The sequence below is a fragment of the Nomascus leucogenys genome, unplaced genomic scaffold (assembly GCF_006542625.1).
Source record: "Nomascus leucogenys isolate Asia unplaced genomic scaffold, Asia_NLE_v1 Super-Scaffold_249, whole genome shotgun sequence".
Lineage (NCBI taxonomy): Eukaryota > Metazoa > Chordata > Mammalia > Primates > Hylobatidae > Nomascus > Nomascus leucogenys.
The window spans coordinates 3179842-3204500 of NW_022095768.1; the positions used below are offsets into that span (position 1 = coordinate 3179842).

Below are 24659 nucleotides of genomic sequence, written 5' to 3' on the forward strand. Positions count from 1 at the left end.
ATAATACCTGATGGGAGATACTGTGATCGGGAGGGTGGTTTTCCAAGGGCAAGGCTTATTCGTTAGACTTTGGATGTATGGACCCCCGCAATTTCCCCAAATGTGGACATTTGAATGTACAGTTTGTGGTAGTGAAGGGGCTGTGTGCTCTCCCCGTAAAAGTTAAAAAAAAAAAAAAATTGAACAGAATAGATTTGAGATGAAGGAAAGAAAAATCAAACCCAAAGTTGGGGAGAGGAATAGATAGAGACTAGAAATCCCAGAGGCCAGGCACAGTGGCTCACACCTGAAATCCTAGCACTTTGAGAGGCCAAGGCAGGAGGATCACTTGAGCCCAGGAGTTCGAGACCAGCCAGGGCAACACGGTAAAACCTCATCTCTACGAACATTTTAAAAATTAGCCAGACATGCTGGTGCACACCTGTGGTCCCGGCTGAGGCTGGAGGATCACTTGAGCCCATGAGGCAGAGGTTGCAGTGAGCCATGATTGTGCCACTGCACTCCAGCCTGGGCGACAAAGTGAGACCCTGTCTCAAAAAAAAAATAAATGGGCCAGGTGCGGTGGCTCATGCCTGTAATCCCAGCACTTTGGGAGGCTGAGGCGGGCAGATCACGAGGTCAGGAGATCGAGACCATCTTGGCTAACACGGTGAAACCCCGTCTCTACTAAAAATACAAAAAATTGGCCGGGTGTGGTGGCTCACGCTTGTAATCCCAGCACTTTGGGAGGCGAGCGGATCACGAGGTCAGGAGATCGAGACCACGGTGAAACCCCGTCTCTACTAAAAATACAAAAAATTAGCCGGGTGTGGTGGTGGGCGCCTGTAGTCCCAGCTACTCGGAGAGGCTGAGGCAGGAGAATGGCGTGAACCTGGGAGGTGGAGCTTGCAGTGAGCCAAGATTGCGCCACTGCACTCCAGCCTGGGCGACAGAGCGAGACTCCATCTCAAAAAAAAAAAAAGAAAAAAATTAGCCGGGTGCGGTGGCAGGTGCTTGTAAGTCCCAGCTACTCGGGAGGCTGAGGCAGGAGGATAGTGTGAACCCAGGAGGCGGAGCTTGCAGTGAGCCGAGATAGCGCCACTGCAGTCCGGCCTGGGCGAAAGAGCGAGACTCCATCTCAAAAATAAGTAAGTAAGTAAGTAAGTAAGTAAATAAATAAATAAATACATAAATGTAGAAACATAAAAAGGGTTCAAGAGAAGGTAGTGAATATTGAAGACAGTAAAGATAATCAAACATACAGATAACAAAAGTCCTCAAAGAAGAAAACCAAAAACAGGAAAGTAGAATAAATGCCAAAAATTATAACTCAATAAAGCTTTTCAGAAATATAAAAAGATTTGAAACTATACATTGAAAGAGCACACTGTATACCTAAAAAATATCAACCTGGAGCAACCAACATCAGGTTATATCTTAGTAAAAGTATTGGATTTTAGAGAAAAAAACAGTAGTCTAGGCATTCAGGAAAAAGAGCATGTGACTTATAAGGGAATGAAAATCAGATAATAAGAATAATTCTGACAGTACTGCTTTATGCCAGAAGAAAATGGAGTAACATATTTCAGAATATATATTTCCTACCTCTTTGTCTCCTGAAAAAGTACAAACAATGACCAACTCTAGCAATGAATATCCTTAGTGATCAGATTATATTCTTTTTTTTTTTTCAGAGTCTCACTGTCCCACAGGCTTGAGTGAAGTGGCACGATCTCAGCTCACTACGAACTCTGCCTCCCAAGTTCAAGTGATTCTCCTGCCTTAGCCTGCCAAGTAGCTGGGACTGCAGTCACGTGCCACCACACCTGCCTAGTTTTTTTGTTTTCTTCAGTTTTTTTTTTTTTTTTTTTTTTTGAGACAGGGTCTTAGCTCTGTTGCCCAGGCTGGAGTGCAGGGGCACAATCTTGGCTCACCGCAACCTCTGTCTGCCAGGTTCAAGTGATTCTCCTGCCTCAGCCTCCTGTGTATCTGGTATTACAGGCACGTGCCACCATGTCCAGCTAATTTTTTGTATTTTTAGTAGAGGGGGGTTTTCTCTATGTTGGTCAGGCTGGTCTCCTGAACTCCTGACCTCAGGTGATCCACCCGCCTCGGCCTCCCAAAGTGCTAGGATTATAGGCGTGAGCTACTGCACATGGCCTATTATTTTTATTTTTTAAATATTATTAAATTGGCCAGACATCGTGGCTCACACCTGTAATCCCAGCACTTTGGGAGACCAAGGCTGGTGGATGACAAGGTCAGGAGTTCAAGACCAGCCTGGCCAAGATGGTGAAACCCTGTCTCTACTAAATATACAAAAATTAGCTGGGTGTGGTGGCACACGCCTGTAATCCCAGCTACTCGGGAGGCTGAGGCAGGAGAATCGCTTGAACTTGGGAGGCGGAGGTTGCAGTGAGCCGAGATTGCACCACTGCACTCCAGCCTGGCAACAGAGCCAGACTGTGTCTCAAAATAAATAAATAAATAAATAAGTAAGTAAGTAAATAAGTAAATAAATAAAATAGGCTGCGCGTGGTGGCTCACATCTAATCCCAGCACTTTGGGAGGCCGACGCGGGTGGAATCATCTGATGTCAGGAGTTCAAGGCCAGCCTGACCAATATGGTAGAACCCTGTCTCTACTAAAAATACAAAAAAATTAGCCTGGTGTGGTGGCGCACGACTGCAGTCTCAGCTATTTGGCAGGCTAAGGCAAGAGCCCAAGGAGACACAGGGAATGAGATAGGTCCCATGAAAGCAAAAGAATATAAATAAGTAAAGCAAAAGCTAATGCGTTTTTATAATAGCCTGACCATCTTTTTATTCCAACATTAACTGTCCTTCTAACATTAAACAATTATTTTTAAATAAAAGTTGGGAACCTACATAGAAGAAAGTCATGATTCTAAAAAGGCCAACTTTTAATCTTACATTTTTCTTTCTAGTATAGAACCTACATTTCATAATAGAAAACCTTGGACTTGCCAGTGGTAGCTGCTGGAATGAGGTGTTTGTCCAGTGCATCCAGAACGTCACCATGGATTAACTTTAGCTCAGTCTCAACCTGAAAAAATATAAATAAATAAAAAATCAGACTGTTGAAGTCTAGAAATTCTGTAAATTATTACACATTCTATGTACCTCTGATTTTGAGGAAGAGAGCTTAGTATTGAAAAGAATTCGTTTCCCTCTCCAAACTCCCTTCTTCCCTTTTGACACAAAAGCAGAGAAAAGCTGCCTGTCAGTTATCAAAAGTATCTTTTCCTTTCTCCATGCAATTAAGTGCTACACACACACACCACCCCCCACCCCAGCACCCCCTCACAGTCCAACTGCAGAATCACCAATGACTGAAACTGAACACTGATGCTACTTGGTAAATGCTGGTCAATTACATGAATGTTTCACAAGGTAGCAACTATTGTGTCCATTTACTTGGGAAAAGAGAAGCTAAGACATTTGCTCAAAGATCATCCCCTTAAAAGAACTTAATAAGCAGAGCTAGGATTTGAAGCCAGGCAGGGTGCAAGGGATGGAACAAAATTCAAACCCAGGCAGTTTGCCTTCAGTACTTACATTCCTAACAAAGTTCAACAGGCAATCCCTTTATTGGAAGAGATCCAAAACTAGTTAAGATACCAAAAATCTGTGGACGAAAGTAACTATTGCTACTCATCTCTATTCATTTATAATGCTGAAAATGTACACCACCTCCAAAGGCACATACCCAGTTTGCTTCCTTTTTTTTTTTTTTTTTTTTTTTGAGAAGGAGTCTCGCTCTGTCACCCAGGCTGGAGTGCAGTGGCAGGACCTCAGCTCACTACAAGCTCTGCCTCCCGGGTTCATGCCATTCTCCTGCCTCAGCCTCCTGAGTAGCTGGGACCACAGGCGCCTGCCACCACGCCCTGCTAATTTTTTGTATTATTAGTAGAGACGGGGTTTCACCATGTTAGCCAGGATGGTCTCGATCTCCTGACCTTGTGATCCACCCATCTCGGCCTCCCAAAGTGCTGGGATTACAGGCGTGAGCCACCGCGCCTGGCACATTTTATGTATTTGGCACACATTGTTTAGCCACTGAACTTTTGATAGATAGTGGGAATGACTGGGGCCCCTCCAGGCAAGGCTTGGAGCAGAGGGCCCTCCTTTGTGGGCTGGACTCACTAGTGCGGCTGCTTACCTGACTAACCGCCAAGCCTCAAGGTGATGCTGAGGTGCTGATTTGCTGGAACTCTTAGCTGTGCCTGTGTCTCCTTGGGCTCTGGGAGATTTTTTCTTTTAGCAGTATTTTATGGAGATATTGTCTAGGTAGAGTAAAATGTAGATCCTGGTTTTCTGTTTGAGTTTTGTTCTGTTTTGTTTGAAGACAGGGTCTTGCTCTGTCACCGAACCTGGAGTGCAGTGTCACAATCACAGCTCACTGTGGCCTCAACCTCCCAGGCTGAAGCAGTCTTCCTGCCTCAACCTCCCTGTAGCTTGGACTACAGGCATGCACCACCATGCCACACTAACTTTCTTGATTTTTAGTAGAGACGAGGTCTTGCTATGCCGCCCAGGCTGGTCTCCAACTCCTGGGCTCAAGCAATCATCCCGCCTCAGCCTACCAACGTGCTGCATTACAGGTGTCAGCCGCTGCACCCAGCGTCAGCTTGTTTTTAATAGAGGTAAACACCTGTGTGACCACCACCCAGAACCAGCTCCTGGCAGAGCAGGTGTTCACTGAGCTTGAACAAAATTCAAGCTACAGCAGCTGATGGATATTGAGGCCTAGATCCACTGTCAAAGTGTTTCTCAAAGAGTGCTCTCCGGAACACCGTGGAAAACTCATTTACTATATAAATTTGAAAATCCCTGCCCACAGGTCTATCCTTGTGTATGAGCAACCAGCTCATCAGGTGTGTGTTTGCTGGACCATCTGGAGGAAGCTGAAGAGACATGAGCTGAAGGCAGAGAGTGAGTCCCAGGTGGGATCTTAGGACAGGTATGAGAAGTTAGGCAAAAATGGGATAATTCTAACCTTCATAACCTTAGATAATCATTCACATTATTATTTAGTTAATAGGATTTAGTCAATATGGTTGTACCCACTTCTTAATTTTTTTTTAAGAGATAAAGTCTCACTCTGTCCCCCAGGCTGGAGTGCGGTGGTGCAATCACGGCTCACTGCTTCCTGGAACTCGTGGGCTCCAGCAATCCTGCCTCAGCCTCCTGACTAGGTGGGACTGTAGGCACACGCCACCGTGCCTGGCTGATTTCTTTGACTTTTCTCTAGAGACTGGGTCCACCCATGTTTCCCAGGCTGGTCTCAGACTTCTAGACTCAAGTGAACCTGAACCTCCCACCTCGACCTCTCAAATTGCTGGGATTACAGGTGTGAGCCACCACACCCGGCCTAAATTTCTTACGTGCCATGCTACTACAAAACGTCATTATTAGGGGAAGCAGGATGGAAGGTGTAGGAGGACACTGTAGCGCCTTTACAATATTTCTGTATATCTAACATCATTTCAACAGGAAACATTTATTTCAAAACGTGAAGGTGGTTCTCCTTCCATGAGTTTAAAGTACAAAGGCAGGCTCATGGTGTCGTCAAAACCTTCACGTTTTGAAATAAATGTTTCCTGTTGAAATGATGTTAGATATACAGAAATATTGTAAAGGCGCTACAGTGTCCTCCCCTACACCTTCCATCCAGCTGCCCCTAATAATGACGTTTTGTAGTAGCATGGCACGTAAGAAATTTAGGCCGGGTGTGGTGGCTCACACCTGTAATCCCAGCAATTTGAGAGGTCGAGGCGGGAGGTTCAGGTTCACTTGAGTCTAGAAGTCTGAGACCAGCCTGGGAAACATGGGTGGACCCTGTCTCTAGAGAAAAGTCAAAGAAATCAGCCAGGCATGGTGGCGTGTGCCTATAGTCCCACCTAGTCAGGAGGCTGAGGCAGGATTGCTGGAGCCCATGAGTTCCAGGAAGCAGTGAGCCGTGATTGCACCACCGCACTCCAGCCTGGGGGACAGAGTGAGACTTTATCTCTTTAAAAAAATTGAGAAATGTAACATGAGTACAATCCTATTAACTAAATAATAAGGCCCTGAGGTGGGAGTGAACTGCTCCTCGTCCCTCGCTGGGAAGGAGGTGTCCTGGTCGGAATCAGTGCTGGGTGCACTGCAGGGCCCGGAAGTCCACGCCCACGTTGTTCAGTTTGGCGAAAGCCAATCTCACTCCCTCGGCCGTGTTCAGCCTGCCAGCAGGTGGCCAGCTGGTCCTCCTGGGATATGGCACGGACCCAGTAGCTCTGTTCGAAATCACAGTGGAGGAACCAAGGGTCCCCTACATCCAGGTACGTCGGGAGACAGGGCATGGAGTTCCACCGCAGGAGTCTCCAGGAACCCTGAGGTCCTCCCTGAGCCAGGGCCGGGCTGGGCACACCCTGAGTGCCCACAGGGTAGGTGTCTTCCCGGACAGCCCCATCAGGACAGGGTGTGGAAGAACGCGGTGCCCTTGGCGGGGAAGCTGACCAAATGGGCTGCTGGAACTGGGCTGGTGGGCCTGGAGGGGCCTGCCTGTCCCCTTTGCAGAGGGTCTTCCCGCCACGTGAAGCCGGCACAGGCCTGGGTGCCGAGGACCCTTGCTCGGCTTTGGCTGAAAGGAAAACAGACGTGGTCAGCGTCTCCAGGGAGCCCATGCAGGCCTTTCCGGGCTGGGCCCCACCTGCCTGCGTCTCTGTAGTCCTCGGGGTCTCTGTGTGGCCCCCGTGGCCTGACACTGAGGACAAGCCTGTAGTCTGCTGATCCCAGAGGGAGGGGTGTGTGCTCCCTGGCGTGGGGAAGCTGTCGTGGCATGGCGGGTGGCTCCTGGGACTGCCCCCAGGGTTGGGACTGGCTGTGGGTTTCCTGCCACACACATTCGTCCCAGGGCTGTTGGGCCTGGGATACGGCCCCCAGTGAGAACTCAGGTGGGAGGGTCCTTAGATGTCACCCAGCCCCTTGCCACCTCACATGGGGACCCGTCTCTGCAGTGGGTTTTTGGGCCCGGACATGGGACAACCTCTGCCCTCCTGGGCTGCCCAGTCCCTGCCAGGACTGACTGTTCCCACATCGGGCTGAATTCTTGGCTCTGGCTCTGGGCCCGGGGTCCCGCCTGTGCCCTCTCCCTGAATGCTCTGGGGGTCAGGGACCCCCAATTCCCTTGTCTCTCTGGCTCAAGGCTTGTTGTCCTGGCAACCTTGGAGAAGCGTGCAGGAATGAGGGGCCTCTGCTGCTCTCTGAGGCTGTGGGTGCTTGCAGGGAGAGGCAGGGTCTCCCACAAATGGGTCTGGCTCCTCTAGTAACTTTGAGGGCCCTGTGAGGGGGAGAGCGAGACACCGTGGAAAGTGGGGGGGGCTTGAGGGAGGGTCTTGCTCACATCCCCCTCCTGCGTGCACAACACGTCCAGTACACAGGCACTGAGTGCCTGCCCTGAGGACCGGTGGGCCTCCTGTACTTTCTTAGAGTCCAGGAGGAAGAGGAGGAAGAAAAGGTGAAGAGGAAGGCCCAGGTAGTAGGGTTGCAGGTCCCGGGCACTCCCCCACTGTTGACTGCCCCAGACGGTGACATGGGAGGGGACACGGCACTGGAGCCCACCTGGGGGTGGCAGGTCCGCTTGCTTCCTCCCTCGTTTGTTCACAGAGGCCCTGAGGTGCTTGAGCACCATGTCATCATCCCTGGCCCAGTGATGGCAGAAGTGGCTCTCGATGCATGCGCACAGGCCGGAACTGGTCTCCTTGAGGCGCTCTAGGGACAGGGTGGACATCAGGCCAGGAGAGTTCCCTGGGAGGGGGCCAGCCCGTACCCCATGGCCACTTCAGCCTCTCACTGGGTGGTGCTGGATCCTTTTGTGGCCACCCCAGGGGTCCAGATGTGCACAGGAGGCTGTGACTGGGGGGCGACCTGGACAGGGAAGTGCCCGCCACACTCCTGACTTTCATCTGGGTCATGTGGGGGATGGGCTCGCTGTCACAGTGCCCTTCCCGGCCCACCTGGCCAGACCTCCCTCTGAGCCAGAACAGGGGATCGTGAGGACAGTGTGAGGAAGCTGCCCTCGGGCCAGTCGAGGTCTGACCCTGGGGCTCCCCAGGCCCCATTAAGCACACGTAGACTTACTCTTCTGCACCTTGAACGCAATGCTGGTCATGTGCATCCGTGCTTGTTTTCCTTGTAGCAGGTAAACGTCCCATAGGCGCAGGGTCAGCCCGAGAGAGATCTGTGGAGACAGCAGGTGTGGGAGAACCTGGCCCTTCCAGGTTGGGGCTGGTGCCTCGAGCTGTGCCCATTGGGGTTTCAGTCCCCAGAGTCAGTGGCCTTCCCCATGAGCGTCGCCTGGGCCCTCCAGGACGCTGGGTCAGGCAAGGTCTTGCAGCTCCTCATGGGGGGCACTCATATGAGTGGAGATGTGGCTCCTGGAGAGAGGGGCTTGCCCAGCGCTTGAGGCTTCCCTGAGCCCTCTCAAGTCGGGTCCTGGCCCAGTCTGCCCATGAGGCTGGGCCTGAGCCCCAGCCATTGCCCTGGGATGACCCCTCTTGGGCAGAGGGTTTTGCTTGCGTGTCCTTTGGGGACCCGCCTGAGCCTCCTGTGGGCTGGGGGTGAGCCAGACTGCCGGACTGAGGAAGCAGGGCACTGCAGGGCAACGAGGGTCCCTAAGCCAGGGTCTCCCTATGCCGCCTTACCTTCATTAACTTCCGGAGAAGCCAGCCTAACGAGAGATGCTGCCCGCACAGACCAGCGTCTATGTCCTGGTCCTGATGGGAGCAACAGAGGTGCTCAGGCCACTGGGCTGCCCTAAAAACCTCCCTCTCCCAGGGCCTCTGAAGAACCTATGCCTGGTGCAGAACACTGGGCAGTGTCCAGGGCTCCCCGTGACACCGTCCCCTTCCCACACTCTCGGTGGACACACTGCCCTTTGCCCTGCTCTGCGGGAGCTGGGGCCCCATCCCTGTGCCTCTGTCTCGCAGCCCATGGAGAACCCGGCATCCCAGGTCAGGCCCTGGCTGGGACTCAGCCAGTCACCAGCCCCACGAGGGGCTCCAGACCCCTGCTCCTCCAGCCCCACGGGATGCAGGGCCTCTGGGGAAGAGCCGAGGGGACCATAAACTCACCAGATGCCACATGGTCTTGGGTTGTGACGTGGGTACCACATGCTCCTGATGGTCTTGGAGCCCCTGGACTGTCCCGCCATTTGGGCTGTGGAATCCTGAGAAGCCCCCAGCCCATCATGAAATCAGAGCCTTCCCCCAAGATGTGGAGCCATCAGCTGCAAGAGCTGGGCAGCTTGAGAGGCCCCCAAACCCGAAGGCCTCCCACCCTCCCATCTGGTGACCCCACCTTGCGGCCTTTACCCTGGGGAGGTGGGGCGGGAACATCCCCTGGAGCCTGGCTGGAGGTTCCCCTGGAGGCCTCCTGGGCCAGGGTGCAGAAGGGGCAAGCCTGACTTTGAGGCCACAACAGGGCAGCCAGAACAGTGTGGGTACTGGGCTTCCTGGTCATCTCCTGGAAGTGGGGTCGGGCCAGGGGACACGGGATGGGGAGATGCTGCCACCTGGGCTTGGTTGGCCCATTCGTGCGCACCAAGGGCAGCGGGAGCCCCGGCAGCTGGAGGGCAGGAGGACTCTCAGGGAGGGGAGAGTCAGCTGCACAGAATCAGAGCCGGAGGGCGTGGCTCCGGGACACAGAGGGTGGCCACAGGGAGGATGAGATGCCCTCTGCTGATGGGGATGAAAGGTGTCTGACTTGGGCTGTGGGGGACCAGCTGCGGACTCCTGTGGGACCCTCAGCAGAGACGTCCTGAAGGCTCCCAATGAGCCGGCGACACAAGGAGGGTGCCTTGGCTGAAAGCCGAGATCACCTGGCCACGGTGGCCGTCCCCGGGCCTGGCTGCGTGAGGCCCCAGGGGCAGCTGTTCACCTACCCTGCAGGGAGTGCCTCTCACTGGCCAGCAGCTGCACCAGTGCCCAGAACGCGTCCTCCTCAGGCAGATACAGGAGGAACAAGGCGGCGATGTGGCTCAGGTTCCTGCGGTAGCCCACCTCCTGCAAGAGCCAGAGTCACCATGGAAGGACATCAGCTGGGAGGGCTGAGGTCACCTGGGAGGACTCATGTCATTGAAGAGGGCAGAGATGACTGGACAGGCTTCCTCTGAAGAAGAGGCTTCCTCAGGATGCAAATTCATTTCATGACAAGAGCCAAGTCCATCAGGCACTTCAGCAGCTTGTCCAAAATGTCTCCTGAGACCACCATCCTGCGTGTGACGCTGCCAAGCTCCCAGGCTTTGGGGCAGCCCCAGGAGGAGGGCGTCATTTCTCGTTCTGAGAAGTGGTGGTCAGGCCCAGGTGACACCAGGAGTCCAGGCCCCAACTCCTTTGTGTCTCAGCTTGACCCCTTGAGACCACCCCCTTGCTTGGAGGTTTATGCCAGCGGGGAGCTGGAATCCTACCTCCTATAACCTGGTGGGTCACAAATACCAACTTTAAAAGAAGCAACGACAGCCCCACCAGACACCCACTCCTGTGAATATGGAAATACGGCCCGGGAACCTCACTGCCGGGAATACTCACCGGGTTATACTTCGCATATGCCAGGAGTATGTAGAAGAGTTCCCGCTGCCTAGGAAACAGAGAAAGGGGGCTATGGTTTGGTTTCTGCAGATGCTGTTAGTTTCACTTTGTCTACAAATCCTAACAACAAATCCCATTTCACGTTCAGATGATTCACCGGAAAAGCAGTGAGCTCTTCAGGGCCTGAGACTGTTGAAGAAATGTTTCAGTAAAAGCCACATCTGTGACATGCAAATAGCCCAGTTGTACAGTGAGTTGACCGATCCTTTTCACTCTGAATGATTTTTTTTTTTTTTTCAGTTTGCGCACACGCCAGTTCAGTCTCTGGGTGTACAGTTCCTCCACGGTTCCAAACCAATGTGCGGAGTCTCCCGGCCACCGCTCCAGCCCCTCCTGGAGTGACTCCTTCATCCTCCAAGTCTCCAGAGTGGCCCCTATGCACCCAGCCTCTCCCCAATTCGTCAGCCCCTGGCCACCCAGACTGCTTCTCAGTCCCTGTGGTTTGGCCTTTTCCAGAATGGCCTAGGAATGGGAATCCTACTGTGGTAGCTTATTGGGTCTGGCTTCTTTCCCTTAGCAAAATGCATCTAGGATCCACCCACGTCTGTGCGGGCATCACTGGCTCGTTCCCTTTTCTCGCTGGGTCTTCCGTTTGAAGGGAGGACCAGCCTTGCTCTCCCCATGCCCGTGTTGAAGGCCGTCCCCGAAGGCTCGGTGTGTGAGTGACGGTGAATCAAGCAGTGAACCTGGCGTGCAGGTTTCATGTGGATGTCAGTTTCCAAATCAGTGGGTTCAATATCTGTGACACCTTGGGGACACGTGGTTCAAGTCCATTGAGCTTTGTGAGCCACTGCCCAACTGGCTGCCAACGTGGCTGTGCCGTGTCATGTTCCCAGCAGACCTGGATGAGAGTTTCCAGGACCCATAATTCTCCCAGCGTTTGGTGCTGTCAGTGTTGTCTGGGGAGGCTCATGGGCCCTCCATCCTGCCACCCTCCCGTAGGTCCTACCACGGATCCCCGTGGGTCAGGGAGAGCACCTTTCACCATTGCGCATGATTTTCTTTGCTGTCTTCTGTCTCCTCAGGATCCTCCTGGGCTCTGGCCCCACATGTTCCAGCCTGGCCCAGGGCTTGGAACCAGGGAGGTGCTCGGTTCATGGTGCCGGCTGCTCCCTGGGCCAGGAGAGCTCTTGGTGGCTCTGTCATCCCTCCTGGGTGACACTGGCTTCTGCTCCGGGGAAGTCCCCATCCCTCTCATTCACCCCATCTCCGCTGGGACCCTGTGGCTCCCGTAGGCTTACCTGGCTCCATATCGATGCCTGAAGAAGACATGGTTCTGGAGAGTCCTGCTAACATCCCGGTCGATCTGATGGATGTGTTCAGATGACCTCTTGCCCTTCTCCTTCATGAGCTGTAGGGCAGGGCCAAGAGGAGGAAGCAGCCTCAGAACACATGGAAGACTCCCTGCCCCAAATGGCAGTCAGCCCACAGTCAGCACTTCGGGAAGGAAGGAAAGAAGGAAGGTTTCCTTCTGCAGAAAGCTGCTTTTTGGCTTGTTATTGAAGCCAGGGAGGGTCACCAGAGCCGAGTTTGTCTGTGGTGACTATGCCACCGTCCATGCCCAGGATGTGCATCTACCATCCTCCCCCATGCCCCCCAGGGTGGGTTTGATGTTCCCTCCAGCCGGAGACCTGGGCCCCTGACACGGCCTGTCCCGTTTGTTGTGCTCTGGCTGAGTGTACCTTGTATTTGCCGGGGTTTTTTGATTTGATTTCCTGAACGTTCAGGAGGACTGACCATGCCCGGCCCCGGATGTTCCTGGGAATCCCCTTGTATGTGCGATCTACGAGCTGTGGGCAGAAAACAGTCTGGTGTTACAGGCCACGGGGTGACCCCAGTGAGGACCAGAGCCCGGGGATTCTGGGAATTGTCGGTTTTGGCCTCATGATTCCTCAGTAGAGGTGAGATCAAGCTGGGACAGGGTCTCCCTTCCCAGGACTGAAAGAGTGGATGGACACTCAGAGTCAAAACTCTGATCTGAACCTTTTTCTTCCTTCGGGTCACCAGGGCATCCCTAGCCTTCAGCTCCAGGTGGTCCCAGCCCTAGATTCAGACTCCCTCCCAGCAAGGTGATGCTTGCACGAATAGGCAGGCAATCTGGCGACCAGGCCTGCAGTCCTCTGGGCGAGGACAGTGTGCCACGCACCCTCTGAGAGGCTGACGGTGCCAGCCCACAGCCATGGGTGCCTGTCCCCTGTCTCTGCAGAGAGTGCTTCTGGGGGCCTCTCCCTCCACACATTACCTTTTCGCTGTTCTTGTACGTCTCCCATTTGCCCAGCATCTCCAGCCACTTGCTGTTTCTCCTTGTCTCCCGCCGAATTCGCTGTCAAATGAGGAATGCTGGAGTTAGTGGAGCTGCCGGGCTTCCCAGAGCTGCCCGTGGATGCTGGGTCTTGGGCTCTGGAGCCCTGGTGGGACCCAGCTGGAAGGAGCCAGGGAAGGGCAGACCCTAAGGGCTGACAGCCTTTGAGCAAATGAGCACCAGTGGGCTGGCTTTGGGACCCCGGGATGTGCCATCTTCAGGCCACAGACACACCAGTCTTAGGTCCCAGCCTCTAGGTGGGGTCCCGACACAAGCGGGAAGCCACCCCCAAGCCAGGACTGTGGTTCTCACTTTGGAATTTTATCAAACTGCCAAAGTTAAATCAACCTGGGATCAGGTCTCTGCTCCCTCTCCCAGTGACAGTGTTGTCCTCACCCGCCACCGCCCAGGCCAGCTGCTTCCTCTGCCTCACTGCCCACCCACCCAGTCCCTACGTCCCTGGACCAGCCCCTCCACGCATCAGGCTCTTACCTTTGCCTCCCGCGCAGTCAGAGGAGGCAGCTCCGTCTCACTGTAAGGCAACCCAGGCAGAGCTGAGGACCTGCACAGGGCCTGGAGCCGCCCCAGCCTGGGAGCCGACCCCCAGAAAGGACTGGCTCTGTCCCTACCCAGCTCAGGGCTCAGCCCAGGAGAAGGCACAGGGAAGGGAGGACAAGGGCCTTCCTGTGGGGCTGACTCCCAGGAGGGGCAGGACCTGGGAGAAGAAGGAGTGCAGGGACAGCCTGGCCGGGGTTACCGGGGCCCCTGGCATGGGGGGTGGTCAGGCTGCACAATGGGGCTGCCCATCCTGGACTCGAGGTGGTGCTTTCTGCTGGAGCTGAGAAAGGTCAGCCCTGAGATGGGATGGGGGCCGCCCAGGGTGGGCGACTGGGCCCTGACAGGAATCCCTCAGGGATCGGCCACATCACCCCGCCAGGGTCAAGGGAGGATGCCCTGAGACCTGCCCGGTGTACTCTGGGTGCACCAGGGGCCCATCCCACTTGACAGCCCCAAGGCTCTTGCAGGCTCTGACCTCCCAGCATCCACCTGCCTCTCCCTGCATCTGAGCCACACACCCTGCGTTTCAGAAGTGGCATGGCTCATCAGCTCCCTCCCACCCTACGTCCCCCGGGATCCGCTGTCTCTCCATCCTCTGATCCCTGAAGGATGGGCTCCAGGCTGGGCTCCTCTTACCTGGCCCCAGATCCCTTCCCAGCACCAGACCCAGGGTCTTCAGTCACAAGCCCTGCTGCCTCCCCGGCCTCACCCTGAGATGCCCAGAGCGGGGCCCTGCCCATCTTCTCCCCCATTCTCTTAGGGCCAAAGCCCCCACTGTCCCCACACCTTTCCCCCTTCCCCATGGGGACAGTGAGGGCTGTAACTCTAGGGAAATGGGGGAGGACAGGGGCAGGTGGGCTCTGAGAGACCTGCTGGACAACAGCCCCGAGGCTGGGCCAGGTGTCTCCTCACCCTGTGGCCACAACCCTTGGATCTCACTGGGGTTGTCTCCTGGTAGACAGGGCCAGACCCTCAGGCTGCCCCGCTCCTCTTGTGCTGACTTGCCGACAGAACTGCTGAGAGCCCAGGGGCCTGACCTAGCCCAGTCTCCATTCCCACCGGCTCCCTAGATGGGCCTTGCACCTCTGGCCTAACAACAACCTCGGGTTGGACCTGCAGGGGAGCCAGGGGGGAGTTCTGACCCTGGAAAGGAGGTTGACCCGAGCTGGCGAGACCTGTCCTGTGTCAGAAAGGCCTTTCTAAAAGCAAACCCATCCCTGAGCTGAGACAGATGTTTTAGGGGTGAGGGGAGCACAGAGGACTCACTGGACAATCCCAAGTAGTCGATGTTTCCGTAGATCCCAACAAGCACAGGCCCCTTGTCCTCTGGCAGCCCAGCTCGGTGCCCCTGTAACCAGAGGGGCCTTGGTGAGGGGTCCAAGGTAAAGGGTGCAAGGCCTGGGGGTATTGGCCACCCGTCCCTGCTCTGTGCTCCTAGGGAACCCAGGACCCTTTGACCAGGGCGCACTGGAAGAGGCCTCCCTCCAAGAAGCAGACCGAACTGTACCTTTGCATATTTTCTGATGATGTCCTCTCGCTCCTGCGCCCGCCAACTATCCGCATCCTCCACATCCATCCTGTGAGACAAAATCGTCTAAAGGTTACACTGTACCCAACAGCTTCGGAGAACACCTGAAGCGCTCCCGCCGGGCTCCCAGATGCTGGTTGGTTGTGTAACCTTCATTCCACCACTGCACTCTGGTAAAAACATGGCCCACACCTCCATGGGTCTCTGCAGTCTGAAGCCGCAAGCAGGGGTGAGCATCTTCCCAAGGACTCGAGAAGAGTGGGACCTGGACAGAGAATCCCATTTTCCCCTTATGCCATGAAACGGGCACATACCTGCCCTGGCAGGTTGAATGGTGTCCACCTGCCAACGGTGAAGGGCCTGTGATGGGCTACTCCGGGGTTGTGGATGTGAACTGGGTCAGGCACTAGAGGTCTCTGTACAATCAGCCTCCTGGGATACTCAGGGCCACAGAGATACCCAGTTTCCTATGGGGAACAAGATCTCTCCTGACTGCTCCGTTCTACCTCGCTCATCACTTGGGCTACCGTGGCCCTTCGGTCTAACCAGTGAAGCTGCTTTAGGAATAACGCCATTTGAGCAGGAGTGTGTTTGGTTTTGGGGATGAGGGATGAAAATGACCTACTGCCTCCAAAGCAGCCACTGCGCTCATGGACACCACATCTCTCGGGGAGGGACTGTGGACTCCACCATTCTGAGCTGTCCCTACAGGAGGGGGCTTCATTTTCCTGGGTCACTGATGAAGAACAGTGGGTCCCTGCTCCTGGAGAACATCTAGATGGACCGTCCCTCCTGAGAATACTCAGGGCAAAAGGAAAGCGAGGCCAGACAGAATAAGAAATACCTGGGGAGAAGCCCAGTGCCTGGACCCCTTTGAACACAAGGGAAGATAGTCTCCCCTCAGCCCGTCCTCCAGGGCTCCTTCACTTTCCACAACTGCCCAAGGGCAGAAGGCTCCCCACGCCACTCCCAGACAAGGGACCGTGTGTGTCCAGTGGGTCCCACAGTGACCATCAGGACGCAGCTTAGGCCCCAGGTGTGTTCTGAGGACCCTTCCCTCCTCCCGACCCACAGTGGATCCATCCCAGTGTCTCTGCCAGGGCCAGGCTCTGCCCCATCGGGTTCGGAAATCTGGGCAGATTTGGGATCTCGAGCAGGGAGGTCACAGGGTTGAGGCCTGAAGTCTAGCACGGCACACAGCAGGGCTGAGAGCAAAACCCAGGGTCATGTCTGGATTTTGGGGCCGGTTATCGCCTCTCTGACCCCAGACGTCTCACCTGTCGAATAGGTACATTCGGGAACAGCACCCACTCTATGAAGCCACCGTGAGGAAGAAAGAGAAAATCATCTACACAGGCAGTGTAGAACGGGCTCCCTGTGAGTGCTCAGGGATGACCCTCCTCCTCAGTAGCTGCCCAGAGGCCAACACCACCCGTACCATAGCCACCATCCCCAAGTCAGCCTGGAGGGAAGAGAGCAGGTCACACTCACCTGATGCTGATCAGCTGGCCTGGGTTATGTCTGCCTCTCAGGGGGAAAACCTCAGGAGAAACCAGAAACTGCTGCTCACAAACACCACTGCCTGTGAGTAACTGCCGTAGAACACAGAGGCAGGCCGGACAGCGGATAGGTGCTAAGCACCAGGGGCATTCTGAGGTCATGGCACGCATCACAATGGGGCCTTGCCCGGGTCAGCAGGGCCCAGAGTCAGGGTCCTCCGCTGCCTGAGGCGTCAACATGCCTGCCTGCAATGTGTTTGTGCACGTGCGTGCACACGCGTACATGGGTAAACACGTCTGTGCACGTGTGTGTTGCTTCTCTGGCCAGGCCCGGCTGCCCTACTCGTGTGCACCCAGTTCCTCATCACTGTCACCCCCGAGGCCCAGGGCCGGCATCAGAGCATCCGTGGGTGCTCCCTAACCTCAGCCCTCCCCGCCCAGGGTGGTCCTGGGATACACATAGGGGTGGAGGGAAGTGACTGCTGCTGTTGGATCTCAGAATACAAATGCTAATACTATTACCTAATGGTCTTTTGAGCGTCTCTAACGGTATCGCTTTTTCATTTCTGACATTTTAACTGGGTATTTCTCTCCATGACCCTTGGTTATTCTAGCTAGAGGATCCTGTGGGGAAAGTGCCGGGCACACAGCAGGGGCTCACTCTTCTAGACATGTTATCTAAAACCTGGCTCATCTGTCCTTCCACCCAGGGCCTAGGGCATGCCAAATTCCAGGGGCCAGAAAGAGCTTGGGATAAAATGAATCTTCAAGGGGAGGGCTTTGACCTGGGCTGAGTCTGCCTGTGCCATCCAACTGGAGTCTCAAGTCCTGAGGCAGGACGTCCAGATGCCCCAGTGCAGGGCCCTCCTGAGCAACACCTGCTCCCCTGTACTCATTAGCAACCTCACCCGCCCTACTCTCAAAGCACGCTTGGCTCTCGTAACCAGGAGCTCTGCATCTGTAGATTCAGCAACAGCAGATGGAAAATATTCAGAAAATAAATTGGATGGTTATGTTTCTATCGAACATGTGCAGACTTTGTTCTTGTCATCATTCCCTAAAGAATACAGTATCACAACCATTTATGTAGCATCTGCATTGTATTACATATCATAAATAATCCAGTAATGGTCTAATGTATACGGGAGGATGTGCATAGCTTATACGTAAGTACTACGCCATGTTATATCAGAGACTTGAGCATCCATGGATTTTGGCATTCCCGGGGACCCTAGAACTAATTCTCCATGGATACCAAGGGATGACTGTATATACTTACTCAGGAAGGCTTCTCATTGGAGGAAGGGCCCGGTTCAGCACAGAGAGGGACATCATCCCTGGACTACTGTCCATCCATCCACTCATCCATTGGCACGACCCTCTAGGACTGTCCCAATGACAGCCCTAGCAAGTGGAGACAAGAAAAAAGACTGGCTCAAAAGGTACAGCTTTTTGTGGTCTTGGAAGATGTTGCACCAGTATGAGAATAGTGGGTCAGTTTTCTCCAGGATCCAGAAAGCATATCAGGCAGGCTCGGGGAGAGGAAAGGAGCCCGCCTCTCCAGCAGCCAACAGGCCTGCGTAGGATGGGGCTGGGGCTGGGGCTGGCCCTGTTTATCACTTGGGCTCATGAGGGGAAAAGAAAGAACAGGGGCAGAGGAGGAGCATGGGGGCAGCTGGTTGCCTAAGGAGAAGGGTCTCAGGGAAGGGGTATTCCTTTGTTTTCACACTGCTGTAAAGAAATACTCGAGACTACGTAATCGATAAAGGAAAGAGGTTTAATTGACTCCCAGTTCAGGGAACTTACAATCATGGCAGAAGGCGAAAGGGAAGCAGGCACCTTCTCCACAAGGTGGCAGGAGGGAGTGAGTGGAGAACCAGGAAGTGCCACACTTTCAAACCATCAGCTCTCCGAGAACTCCCTCACTATCGGGGAGCAGCAGGGGGAAACTGTCCCCAGATCCATCCCCTCCCACCAGGTTCCTCCCTTGACACAGGAAGATTACAATTCCAGATGAGATTTGGGTGGGGACACAGAGCCAAACCTGTGAGGGTCTCAGTGTATCTTGCAGCTCCCCTGGGGCTGAGGCTGAGTACAGATCTGCTGGCCCTGCTCTACAGCACGCGGGGACTCTGCCTGTGTGCCCCTATCTGCTCTTCCTGGGGGTGGTGGCTGCTTCCTCAAGAGGAGGGTGGATCTGCTCTCCTGCCCACCCCTCTCCAGGGCCTTTTGAAGCCCTGGCCAAGACCTCCCAGGGTAAGGCCAAGACACCGGCTTCCTTGCCCTTCTTGCTGCTTGGGTGACAATCCTGGGGTCATCCATAGGCCCCATCACTGTTCCTGCTTCTAAATGGAGAGTATTTTGGCCCATCTTCCTGGTGGAGTCCGGGGCCTCATCCCTGTTTTTATTCTATCTCGGTAAAGCCAGGTGAAGACATCTGGGCAAGGAGATAGTAGAGTGGCCCCAAGGAAGGGGGGTGGAGCGCGCTGGCCTTCAAGCTTGCCTGGACCAGGGTGGGAAGGGGCAAGGTTACCAGGAAGCAGGGCTGTCAGGGCTAAAATCAGGAGGTGGTAATAATGCTGGTGGGGGGACAGGGCTGTGTGGTTGGCTTGGGGTGGGGCATGAGAGCCAAGGTTTGTCAGCACGCAGAGGGGTGGCTGACTCACGGACTAGGGGCTGTGGAACCCAGTGGTTGCCCTTAGCTCCCGGATCCTGGGAGACTTCTGGAGCCTGGGTATGGGGCAGACAGGGGTAGGGGTGGGAGAGGAGGCCCTGCATGGCAGGGTGCAGGGTAGGAAGCCAGCCAGGGGCCAGTTTGCATTGGCGGCTCCCATCCCCATCCCCACCCCCAAGCCCACCCCACCCCCACCCGGCTGCAGAGACGGGCCTGGGCTGCTGTCCTCTGCTTTGGCCTCAGCAGATCACACGATGGAAGCTGGCAGCCCACTTCCTGTGGGCGCACCACTCGAGCCAGCTGCGACCTGCAGTTTCTGCTTCCTGGAGTGTGGGGCGCCCACTCAGGAGAGCACGGCACACCCCACACCCCTCATTTCGAGGATGCTGGGAGGTGGGACCAAGGTCCTGCAGCCCTGTGCTTGCACTATGAAAGGTAGCCTAGGAGTCCTGTGTCCGCCCATCCACGTGGGGCCCCAGGAGCCTGAACAGTGGCAGGCAGAGAGATGAGGAGGGAGAGAGAAGAGGAAAAGAAGGAGAGAGAAAGAGAGATGGGGAGAAGGGAGTGAGACAGAGAGAGAGAGGAAGAGAGATAAGGAGAGAGACAGAGGAGGCTGAGAGGAAAAGGAGGAGAGAGATAGGGAGAGAGATGCAAAAGGCAGAGAGAGAGACAGGGAGAGAAGAGCATGAGTAGGAAGTCGGGTCACTCTCGATCCCAGTTCCCAGTGAAAACCATAGGTCGCCATCACCTAATTATGCATGCAATAAAGTCTTCTGCCTCCTGCTTACAGCCCGAGAACCCCTTCTCCGAGAGAATAAAATCTTTGACCATTGCCCTTTCTCACCAGAGTTTGCTTGTGTCTTCTGACGAACTGTGATGTCTCACCTATAGCCTTCCTGGGCTCAAGGATCCATGAAAAGCCGACGCCTCTTTTGGGGAAGCTCTGCAGTGCCTTCATCTTACTAGGCTCCCCAGGAAGCTTGCGAACTTGGCTTGAGCCCTAAGCAGCCGAGTATGTGCCGGGCCTCTGCTTCTCTCTTTCAGTAAGAGGGAGAACCAAGAAAGAGATTGAAGCATGGTCTGCAGAGAAGGCACTTGTGCAAACACCAGGAGAATGAGGGGCCTGAGTTGTCTTCGTTTCTCCTAAAAACACGCATTTCCTCCCAGGCCACCCTAGTGATGGCATGAAGCACAGCGTGTGTGTGTGTGTGTCTGTGTGTGTGTGTGTGTGTGTGTGTGTGTGCAGGTATATGCATGTGTAGGTATGTATGTGCATGTGTGTGTGCAGGTATATACATGTGAATGTATTTATGTATGTGCATCTGTGTGCATGTGTGCAAGTATATGCATGTGTATGTATGTGCATGTGTGTGTGCCTGTGTGTGTGTGTTGCAGGGCTTTACAGTGGACAGGATGTGGGAGGGCAGCTGCAGCTCCAAGCTGCAAGTCTTTCTGATGGAATGGTTAAGATTCCCTGGACCACAGAAAGTGTTTTCATTTGCACCTATTTTTATTAGCATTTAAACCTGTATTCTTCATAGCACGTAAAGTTTAAGTTGCTTAACTATTCTTAGAAACATTTACACCAGCAGTCTCCAAACTTTTTGGCACCAGAGAGCAGTTTTCTTGAAGACAACTCTTCCACGGACCTGGGAGAAGGGGAAGGGATGATGCAGAGATGGTTCAAGCCCATTACATTTATTGTGTGCTTTATTTCTATTATTATTTCACTGTAATATATAGTGAAATAATTACACAACTCACCATAATATAGAATCAGTGGGAGCCCTGAGCTTGTTTTCCTGCAACTACATGGTCCCATCAGGAGGTGATGGGAGACAGTCACAGATCATCAGGCATTAGGTTCTCATAAGGAGCATGCAATCTAGATCCCTGGCATGCGCAGTTCACAGTTGGGTTCTATGAGAATGTAACGGCACCACTCCTCTGACAGGTGGCAGAGCTCATGCGGTAATGCGAGGGATGGGGAGCAGCTGTTTCTACAGATGAAGCTTTGCTCACTGGCTGGCTGCTCACCTCCTGCTGTGTAGCCTGGTTCCTAACAGGTGGGGACCCCTGATTTACCCAGTAAGATAAACACATTTTTATGTCAATTGAAATTATTCACCCTGCACCACCCAAAATTATCGTGCATACCTACACCCACCCAAGGGTCCAGTAGTGCACGTTGGGAGCTGTAGACAGTAAGCCTGGAGCTCCACTGAGCACTCCATCTCTCCACCATCTGTGGGCTAACAGGCTGCGTTAGTTTCCCAGGGCTGTTTTACAGTACCACAGACTGGGCACCTTCAACAACAGAATGTTACCGTCTCGCAGTACTGGAGGCCATGGGTCCAAGATCAAGGTGTCAGCAGGGTGGGTATTTGTTTTCCACTGGACTGTTGATACATTCTTAGAAGGTTTTTGGTTGCTGTTTAGGTTAATTTCTCTTCCTTTCTGCAATTGTTCTCTTTCAGTACTCCCTGATATTTTTCCTCTTGAAGAAGTAGCTAGGTAATTTTGTATTTTAAAATTCTTCCCCTCACCCCAAGAACTTCTGCCTTTATAATTGTTTCTCTCTTCATTTTTATTTTATACATGATATGTGGCTGATTATATTGTTTCTGTCTGTACAGATGGAGAGTTAAGGAATAAAGAGGACAGACAGACTAGATTACCTGAAACCCTGAAATGCTGTGATTTGTCCAAAGTCATACATGCATTATCTGACCAGACATATGTGCTTTTTCTCTAGAAGTATTTTGTCATTTTGAATAAAATAGGTCTTCTGAATCTACCTTAATGAAGTTGACAACTTTCAGAGGTTTTCAGTGGTGAAGAGAAACTTGGACAAGGAGATAGCTTACACAAACAGAAAAAGCCTCGTCTCTTCGGGATTCCTTTAATGCCAGTGGTCATCACCAGGGGCAGATTAGCCACCTTTTACCCTGGCTGGGACCTCCACCTTCTCCTCTACAGGTGTATCACCTTAGAAATCTTCTGCATCTCACTGTCACCCAACACATTTTCTCCTTCCAAGCCTCTGCAGTCTCAGGGGCTTGTCTGTATTTTTCTTCTTATAACTTACCTTGCTAACCTAGCCAGCCTGGATCTCATAGGAAATTAACGGAAATAGTCCCAACATTGGGCCTTTCCTGTGCCCCTGTCTTCCTGCTGTATCCTGGCAAAATGCCAGCCCAATCCACAGTCTGTTGTTCTACTTCTGTATCTGAGGGCTAAAGAAAAAGCACCTAGTCATACAGATTAACCCTGTTTTAAAGTAACTATTACGTATTTTCAACCTCATCTGAGTACTCAGCCTTGCCTGATGCCTTTTGCTGGCCCAGCCCTATTTAGTTCTCTCACTCTCTTCAACATCTTTAGCAAATCTTCTCCTTCCCCGTCTTGACCTTTCTGTCTCTTCACCTGATACAGAGGTTCTTAGCTTCTACTTCATCGAGAATTTTAAGGTTTTGCTCTCTTCTATAAATTGACCTATAGAGTATCCTTCTTTACCCCTTTCCTATGGTTTTCAGGGGATGGAATATTTGTCCGGAGAAGGCCAATACATCCATTGGATACGTGTCTCTATCCCCATTTGCTACGTAAGTATTTGACTTCAGCCATCCGGTACACTGGCTCTTTCTCTGGTTTACACCTGCTGTCTCTGTGTCAGCACTCATTTCTGCTTTAGCCCATTGACTTCTTCCCTCACAACACTACTGAACGTGTCAATAGGCACATCAGTGATCTCCTACATGCCAAGTCTCATGGACATTTTTCTTCATGTTGTTTGACTGCTGCTCTGCCCGACTTGATATTATAATCTCCTTTCCTTGAAACACTAGGCTACGTAACTAGGCGAGCCTGCAGTAGCATCGCCACTGCACTCCAGCCTGGTGAAAGCGAACTCGTCTCAAAAAAAAAAAAAAAAAAAAAAAACTAGGCTACTGTGGCACTACACTTTACTGGTTCTCCACTTACCTTCGTCACATCTCTTTTGTTTTTTTTCCTGGGTCCCTCCAGATGTGGCCCAGGAATCCTTTCAAACACAGTGCTCCAGGCAGAAATTAGTTGGAGGTAGTTCACAAGATGCAATTTATTTGCCATCCACCCTTGCATTTCAGCTCCATTATTTGTCCTTGACATGCCTATCTATAAAAACACTTTCTCCTTCCTAGGGATGGCAGCTAACAAGACCTAGCAAAGAGAAATGGGAATTTTCATTCACAATTTCATAGGGAAAGCAATTGGTAAGATTATTTTACTGCCAAGGATAATAAAATTAATGAGAGAGTTGAAGAAAGAGGCACGAATTCTGAAACTATCTAGAACCATCTAAGAGGTAAAGCTGAGGAGTTTTATCCATATTCGTAGGCTGAGATTGTTTTCATAGAAGTACTCTCTGATTTATGGATATGTCACTGATTACCACTAGAATTGCAGATTGGGCACATTAAGCACATCAGGGTAAAAATCCTTGACATTTTGGCCAGGCGCGGTGGCTCACGCCTGTATTCTCAGCACCTGGGGATGCCGAGGTGGGCGGATCATAAGGTCAGGAGTGTGAGACCAGCCTGACCAACATGGTGAAACTCCGTCTGTACTAAAAATACAAAAGTTAGCCGGGTGTAGTGGCACGTGCCTGCAATCCCAGCTACTCGGGAGGCTGAGGCAGGAGAGTAGCTTGAATCAGGGAGGTAGAGGTTGCAGTGAGCCAAGATCTCACTGCTGCACTCCAGCCTGGGCAACAGAGGGAGACTCTGTCTCAAAAAAAAAAAAAAAAATCCGAAAAACCCTTGACATTTTAAAAATACCTCTGGCAGGGTTTCAGTGTAGTCGTGATATTTAAAATATTACCATGATTTGTCAGTTTCTTAAGTATAATTTTGTTTAGTCACATGTATGATAAGAACATACAGATTTCTTGCTGGGGGCATTGACTCATGCCTGTAATGCCTATAATCCCCACTACTCAGGAGGCTGAGTCGGGAAGATTGCTTGAGGTCAGGACTTTGAGACTAGCCTGGACAATATGGCAAGACTCTGTCTCTTACAAAAAACATAATCATAAATAGATTTCTTGGTTTGTGGGGTTAACTTTTTAAATTTTCCTCTCATTAATTTGCCATTTTTAAAAAAAATTTTTTGAGATGGAGTCTCACTGTGTCTCCCAGGCTGGAGTGCAGTGGCACGATCTCAGCTCACTGCAACCTCTGCCTCTCAGGTTCAAGTGATTCTCCTGCCTCAGCCTCCCGAGTAGCTGGGACTACAGGTGTGTGTCACCACGCTCGACTAATTTTTTGTATTTTTTTAGTAGAGGTGGGGTTTCACCGTGTTAGCCAGGATGGTCTCGATCTCATGACCTCATGATCTGCCAACCTCGGGCACCCAAAGTGCTGGGATTACAGGCGTGAGCCACTGCACCTGGTCTAATTTGCCACTTCTGTCTGACTAAGACACCTTAACTT

At 52.7% G+C, this 24659-nt stretch overlaps 1 protein-coding gene and 1 non-coding gene across 2 annotated transcripts; one reads left to right on the forward strand and one right to left on the reverse strand.

Annotated features, from left to right (window-relative positions):
- Positions 1 to 159, forward strand: LOC115833552. The gene has a single exon (XR_004028946.1). It is a non-coding gene; the product is annotated as a U1 spliceosomal RNA (small nuclear RNA).
- A 5866-nt stretch (positions 160 to 6025) lies between these two features.
- Positions 6026 to 14760, reverse strand: LOC100598770 (TBC1 domain family member 3I-like). The gene is made up of 12 exons (XM_030807918.1): positions 14754 to 14760; positions 13422 to 13461; positions 12870 to 12950; positions 12310 to 12417; positions 11869 to 11978; positions 10568 to 10616; positions 9922 to 10042; positions 9113 to 9207; positions 8684 to 8755; positions 8121 to 8220; positions 7602 to 7751; positions 6026 to 6621 (listed from the first exon to the last, which is right to left on the reverse strand). Exons 3-12 carry the CDS (start codon positions 12906 to 12908, stop codon positions 6056 to 6058), a joined length of 1410 nt encoding a protein of 469 aa, XP_030663778.1. The 5' UTR covers positions 12909 to 12950; positions 13422 to 13461; positions 14754 to 14760; the 3' UTR covers positions 6026 to 6055.
- Positions 14761 to 24659: the final 9899 nt, after the last annotated feature.